At 44.5% G+C, this 7,500-nt stretch overlaps 1 protein-coding gene across 1 annotated transcript in view; it reads left to right on the plus strand.

Moving 5' to 3' along the window:
• The window catches only part of LOC138859870 (uncharacterized), an 11,812-nt gene extending 8,624 nt beyond the window's left edge, over window positions 1-3,188 (plus strand). The window contains exon 2 of the mRNA XM_070116176.1: window positions 2,847-3,188. Within this exon, the coding sequence (XP_069972277.1) occupies window positions 2,847-3,188 (342 nt within the window). The remainder of the gene's footprint in view (window positions 1-2,846) is intronic.
• Window positions 3,189-7,500: the final 4,312 nt, after the last annotated feature.

The following is a 7,500-nucleotide window of genomic DNA, read 5'->3' on the forward strand; positions in this document are numbered from 1 at the left end:
ATAGATTGATAAATAATTTTCCCTCCGTCATAAACCTCGCCTTTACTCTGAAATCAAGGATTGAACGCATTCCAAAAAAGAATCCCCCCTCCCCCTCCTCCCCCCAAAAAAAAAAACACGAAAATACCCCCTCCCAAAATAATGATAATAATAATAATAATGAATAGTCAGATATAGATAGAAAAAATATTAAACCCCTTGAAAATAAACAAGAATCATAACATTCTTGATAAATCCCTCCCCTCCCCCCTCTTCTCACCCCCACCTCCCTTTCTCCTTTTTCCTCCACCCCCCCCTATTCCCACCCCATCCCCCAACCCCCTCTCCTGACTTTTTCACCTTCCCCTACTCTCTCCACACCACCCCACTGCACCCCCTCTCCCCTCCTTTCCACCCCCACCCCCTTATTCCCCCTCTCCCTTCCCCACCCTCTCCCCCCTCCAACCCCTCCACCACTGCACTCCTCTCCCCTCCTCCACCCCCTCCAACCCTCCCCACCCCCCTACACTCTCCCCCCATCTCTCCCTCGCCCCCTCCAACCCTCCCCTCCCCCCCTCCCCCACCTCCAAGAGGAACCCACGAGCCTCATAATACGACCCCCCCTCCCCCCTCCATGGAAGGAAGGAGGGAGTGAGATGGGGGGGGGGAGGGAGAGGAAGGGTAAGGGAGAGTGAGGAAGGCGAAGGAAATAGGGAGAAATGAGGGAGAAGAAGAAAATAGGAAAAAGAGAGACAGGAGAAGAGGGAGGGTGGGAGAGATGGAAGGAGAGAAGAAGGGAGGGAGGGAGAAAGTAGGAAAAGGAGATGGAGGAAGGGAGAATATGAGGGAAAAAAAGAGAGAATAAGGGAGATGGAGGAGTGAGTAGAGACTGAAGGAGTAATAGTAATAGATGCATAAATAGACATATGATAGAAATAGTTATGATGATACATGAAATTAATTACAATACCAATAATGACGACTACAACAGTAATGATTATGATGAGGATGAAAACAACAATATAAATGATAAAAACGAGAAAGAAAATAACATCAACAACAACAACAATAATGATAGAGATAACAAAAATAATGAAAGGTGAACAGTGAATATCGTACCTTTTATCAACAAATAAATAACGTCAAATGATACATAACATAGAGCCAAATAACGATATATTTCTTATTAGGATATTTCCCCAAACGATGACGAATTTCCCGCCAAAAACGATCGGTCGTTTAAACTCCAGAATTCTCAAGATTCCGCGCCGAAAAAAGACAATATTTACTCCTGGCGAATAATTGATTCTTATTTACCCACGCTAGGAAAAGTTTCAGTCAAATACCGAAATTGTTGAAAAAAAGGAAAAAGAATGAAAAAGGAAGTGAGAGAGATGAATATTGTTCGTAGAATGAGAAGTAACTTAAGCGTTGTGGTTGGCAAGACTGATTCATGACGTCACAGACTGAAAAAATACCATTCAAGTTGTAATTACCTCCCCTAATTTGTGACATCATACACAAAAAGAGAAAAGACAAAACAACAACAACAACAACCATACTGTAATTGGCTACCCTGATTTGTGACTTTACACACCTAAAAAAAAAAAAAAACGCATCCCTCCTGTAATTGGCACCCCTGATTTGTGACGTCACAAAAAACAACAACCTTGGTGTAATTGGCAGCTTTGATTCGTGACGTCACCGCTAATATCCGTGCCGCGTTCGTGTTCGTGCGTGAGACAACCTGTCAATCAACGCGGGGACAAAAATTACGTTAATAATCGACATTCTTTTCGCTCATCCGGTTTCACCTTAACCGAATTATCTTTTTTTTTTACTAATTTTTTATGGTTTTCACACTTTCCATTTGTTAGGTTATCAAAGGATGATTTTTGTTTATGTTGAATATCGTAAATATATATATATTTTTTTATCGTTATTATCACTATCTTTATCATCATCATTGTCGTTCTTGTTTATTATAATTTTTGTTGTATTATTTTTATTATGACTTTTATTTTCTATCTATCGGAATTAATATTATTTCTATAATCTATCGTCTTTCTTATCCTTTCTCTTATCATAATTATTACCATTATTATTACCATTTCTAAATAATTTCCATCAGCTTTAGTTTAATAATCATTATTATTCTCATTATCTCTATGTATATTATTCGAATTATTATCATTACTATCATCATAATCTTTATCATCATTATCCCTTATTCCCTTCACTCCTCCCCCTCCTTCTCCACCACAACCCCCCCCCCCTCCTTCCCTCCTCCTCCAATAACCTGCTTCACTATCACCAACACGATCTCTCCAACAAAATCACAACCGTCACAACACCTTCCTCTTCTCTTTGTTATTAACCCGCTTATCTCCCTCTTTTCTCCTCCTCTCCCCTCCCCCAATTCCTCCACCACCACCTCCCTCCTCCATCACTCAACTCCCCCTCCCCCCTTTTATAGAATTGCGTCACCATAGCGCATCGCCACCATTACTACAACTGTCATCTCCCTCATCACCATTATCACCACCATTCTCCTTTCTCACCACCATAACTACCATCATTATCACCACCATTCCCCCTCCCCTTCTCTCTTTCTCACCACCACTATCCTTCTCTCCCTCTCCCTCTCTCCCACCTCAGCTAACCACCTCTTCCCTCTCCCCCTCTCCCCCACCCCACTCTTCCCCTCTCCCCTTCTCCCACCAATCTCTCCCCACCGAGCGAGTGAGAGTGAGAGTGCGAATAATAACGAAAGGGAGAGTGCGAATAATAATGAAAGGGAGAGTGCGAATAAGATTGCGAATGAGAGTGTGAATAAGACAGCAAGTTCGAGTGAGAGTGCGAATAAGAATGAGAGTGACAGTGCGAATAGGAATTTGAGTGAAAGTGAGAGTGCGGATAAGAATGTGATTGAAAGTGCGAATAAGAATGCGAGTAAAAGTGAGAGTGCGAATAAGAATACGAGGGAGAGTGCGAATAAGAATGTGATTGAAAGTGCGAATAAGAATGCAAGTGAAAGTGAGAGTGCGAATAAGAATACGAGGGAGAGTGCGAATAAGAATGTGATTCAAAGTGCGAATAAGAATGCGAGGGAGAGTGCGAATAAGACTGTGATTCAAAGTGCGAATAAGAATGCGAGGGAGAGTGCGAATAAGATCGCGAGTCAGAGCGCGAGTCTGGAAACGCTATGAGGAGCCGCTGGGGATAATTACTCCAACGGCAAAGAAAAACCTTTTTTTTCTTCTTTTTTTTGCAAAGGGGGGGAGGGGTGGGGGAGCCTGGGGAGGGGGTGTTCTCCTTTTTCTCTTCCGCGAGTTGTTTTGGTTCGGTTCGTCTCGTTCGTTTCGTTCATTCGTTTCGTTTGCTGACTGATTCCTTGTTTGGTTCGTTTATTAGTGCGGATTTTGGTTCTTTCCGTTCGTTTCACTCATTTATTCGTTTATTTGTGCGTTTTGCGTGTGTGTGTGTGTGTGTGTGTGTGTGTGTGTGTGTGTGTGTGTGTGTGTGTGTGTGTGTGTGTGTGTGTATTTGCGAGTGTGTATGTGTTTGTGTGTGTCTCTGTATGTGTGGTTATCGTGTTTGCGAGTGTGTGCGTGCATGTGTGTGTCTCTGCGTGTGTGTGTGTGTGTGTGTGTGTGCGTATGTGTGTGTTTAATTGACCCTTATTTTTTGCTTTGTTTTGACTGTCTTTTCTTAGTTGTTCGCCTCAGTGTCCTTGTCTATTTTTTTTTTTTTTTTTTTTTTGTCTTTCTGCATTTGTCTTTGTGTGTGTTCGTCCTCATTGTGTCTGTATTCTCTTTCATCATTATTCTTCTTATTTACCGTCTGTCTGTCTGTATATCTATCTTTTCATCTATCTGTCTATCTGTCAATCTATCTGTCGATTTATCTATCTGTCTATCTATCTATCTATCTACCTGTATATCTATATCAATCTGTCTATCTACCTGTTTATCTATCTATCTATCTGTCTGTTTATTTACCTGTTTATCTATATCAATCTGTCTATCTACCTGTTTATCTGTCTATTTATCTATCTGTCTATCTATCTATCTATCTACCTGTCTATCTATATCTATCTGTCTATCTATCTATCTATCTGTCTGCCTGTTTATTTATCTATCTGTCCATCTATTTGTCTGTCTATTTATCTATCTACCTGTCTACCTATCTATATATCTGTCTATCTATCTGTCTGTCTGTCTATTTATCTAACTATCTATCTATCTGTCTATCTATCTATCTATCTATCTATCTATCTATCTATCTATCTACCTGTCTATCTGTCTGTCTAGAAGGTCGGTTGTCTGGGTGATTGTTTTGAGTGTCTTAGGCTAACCGTATCTAAATTAGTTTGTCTGTTTCCGTTACTTTAATTCTTCTCTCCTTTCTTTACAGTTTTCTTTGGTCTTTCCCTCCCTTTGTCCGTCCCTTCCTCCCACTCCCTCCTTCTCTCCCTCCCCCCTCTTTTTTCTTTCCCACCCTCTCCCTCCTTCCCTCCCTTCTTCCCTGTCCCTCCTCCCTCCTCTTCTTTTGTCTTGCCCTCCCTTCCTTCATCCCTCTCCCTCCTCCTTCTTTGTCTTTCCCTCCCTCTCCTTCCTTCCTCCTCCCTCCTTGCCATTCTCTCCCTCCGTCGTCCCTCCTTTTGTCTTTCCCTCCCTCCCTCTCCCTCCTTTGTCTTTCCCGCCTTCCCTCTCCCTCCTTCCTTCTCTTCCTCCCCTTCCTTTTGTATTTCCCTCCCTCCCTTCCTTCCCTCCTTCCTTCCTTCCCTCACCCTCCTTTTGTCTTTCCCTCCCCCTCCTCCCCTCCCTCCCCTTCCTTCCCCCTCCCTTCTTTTGCCTTTCCCTCCTTCCCTCCTCCCTTCTTTTGTCTTCATCTCCTCCCTCCTTTTGCCTTTCCCTTCCTCCCTCTCCCTCCTTTTGTCTTCCCCTCCCTTCCTCCCTTCCCCTCCTTTTGTCTTTCCCTCCTTCCTTCCCACTCCCTCCTTTTGTCTTTCCCTCCCTCCCTTCCCTCCCACTCCTTCTCCCTCTCCCTCCTTCCCTCCCCAACGCCACGCAGGTGACAAATGCCCCCAGACAGCTAAAATTGCAGGGAGAATAAAAAGAAGTGTTACCCATTTCCTCTCCCTTTTTTCCTTCAGAACGCTTAATCTAGGGAGAGAGAGAGAGAGAGAGAGAGAGAGAAATTCACGGACAAGAAAAACGGAAGATGAGGAAGGAGGAGGAGGGAGGAAGAGGATAAGGAGGGTGTAGAGGAGGAGGAGGAGGGGGTAAGGAGGAGGAGGAGGGGGGTAAGGAGGGTTTGGAGGGGTAAGGAGGAGGAAGGAGGAAGGGGAGGAGGAGGAGGGAGGGGGAGGGGAAGGAGGAGGATAAGGAGAAGAGAGAGAGAGAGAGAGAGAGAGAGAGAGAGAGAGAGAGAGAGAGAGAGAGAGAGAGAGAGAGAGAGAGAGAGAGAGAGAGAGAGAGAGAGAGAGAGAGAGAGAGAGAGAGAGAGAGAGAGAGAGAGAGAGAGAGAGAGAGAGAGAGAGAGAGAGAGAGAGAGAGAGAGAGAGAGAGAGAGAGAGACTAAGAAAATCAAAGGGAACAACGAATAAATATCTAAGACCAAGAGAAAAGAAAAGAAAAGGAAGGAAGAGGGAAAATCAATGATAAACAAAACAATTCAAAACCAAGAAAAACGCATAAAGTAAAGAAAAAGAGAAGAAAAGAACAAGAAAAGAGAAAATAAATATAAAATAAACAAAGACAAAAACAAAACGCAAAAAGTTAAACAAGAGCAAACAAAACAGCACAAACAAAAACTAAACAAAACAAACAAAAGTAAACAGAAAAGAGAAAAAAAAACACAAGAAAAGGAAAAACAAAGACAAAACCCAAAACAAAAACAACGACAACCACGCCAGTAGGTGCGGGCGCGCCAAGGAGGAGGAGGAGGCGGAGGAGGACGAGGAGGAAGAGGAAGAGGAGGAGGACGAGGACAAGGAGGAAAGGAATGAAGAGGGGGAGGAGGAGGAAAAGGAGAAGGAGGAAGAGGAGGAGAAGAAGGAGAAGGAGGAGGAGGAAAAGGATAAGGAGGAGGAGGAGAAGAAGATTAAGGAGGAGGAGGAAGAGGAGGAGGGGGAGGAAAAGGATAAGGAGGAGGAGGAGGAAATGGATAATGAGGAGGAGGAGGAGGAAGGACGAGGAGGAGGAGGAGGAGGAGGAGGGAGGAGGAGGGAGGAGGACAAGGAGGAAGAGGGAGGAGGAGGAGGAAGAGGAGCAGGAGGAGAAGAAGGACGAGGAGGAGGAGGAGGGATGGGAAGGAGGAGGAGAAAGAGGAAAAAGGAGGAGGAGGAGGAGAAAGGAGGAGGAGGAGGAGGAGGAAGAGGAGCAGGAGGAGAAGTAGAAGGACTAGGAGGAGGAAAAGAAGAAGAAGGAGGAAGAGGAGAAGGAGGAGGAGGAAGAGGAGAAGAAGGAGAATGAGGAGGAGGAGGAGGAGGATGAGAAGGAAAAGGAGAAGGAGGAGGAAGAAAAGGAGAAGGAAGGAGGAGGAGGAGAAAGACGAGGATGAAGAAGAGGGAGGAGGAAGGAGGAGGAGGGAGGAGGAGGAGGAAGAAGAGGAGGAGGAAGAGGAGGAGGAGGAAGAGGAGGAGAAGAAGAAGGACGAGGAGGAGGAGGAAGAGGAGGAGGAGGGGGGAGGGGGAGGAGGATGCGTTGTGTCAGAGTTTAAAAGCTCAGCTGGAAACAAAACAAAGATGACGAGAGAAGCGCAACCACATCTGCGCTGGAGAAATTGCAACGTAACGGCCGCCGCTCTTTTCGTATTGTTTCGTTTTTCCTTTTTTTCTATTTGTTTTTATGTCTTTTTTGTGTTTATGTTGAAAAATGTCCGTCTTGGTCTCTTTTTTTGTGTGTGTGTTCGGATGGGTCTGGGAGTCGGCCGCGTGTTCGGACGAGGGCTTCGTTTCGCGTGTGTGTGTGTGTTCGAAGGCGTGCGTTCTGAGGTCGTCCGTTGGCGTTCGTTCATGACTTGGGTTGGAGGAAGGTAAGGAAGGTAAAAAGGGTATATACAAAAAAAAAAAAAGGTTCGTGTTCGTTTACTCTTTATTCCTCTTGAGGGGAAAATATGAATAACCATTTACCCACATCAAGGTAAATAAAGATAAAGAATAAAAACAAAACAAAAGAAAAAAAAAAGGAAACGACGATAAAATCCCAACTTTTAAAAAAGAGGATTTTCCAGAACCGTTTTTTTTCTTTCTCTCCGAAATCGCCGCGCGACCCGAACGAAAAGTCACCCCCGGGGAGGACGAAACGAAAAGAAATAATTAGCGCGAAAGACAGTGAGAAGTCGCCTTGTTCCCAGAAGCGGCGCGCCTCGACAATAGGGGCGTTTTTGTGCAGTGATATCCCATAATTTACCGCTCTGGATGCACCACTCTGTCGGGCGACGGGCGTAACAATTTTTTTTTTTTCTCTCTCTCTTCATTATTTCTCTCTCTGCTCTCTTGTCTGTCTGTCTGTC

This window comes from Penaeus vannamei, chromosome 38 (genome assembly GCF_042767895.1).
Source record: "Penaeus vannamei isolate JL-2024 chromosome 38, ASM4276789v1, whole genome shotgun sequence".
NCBI classification, from domain to species: Eukaryota; Metazoa; Arthropoda; class Malacostraca; order Decapoda; family Penaeidae; genus Penaeus; species Penaeus vannamei.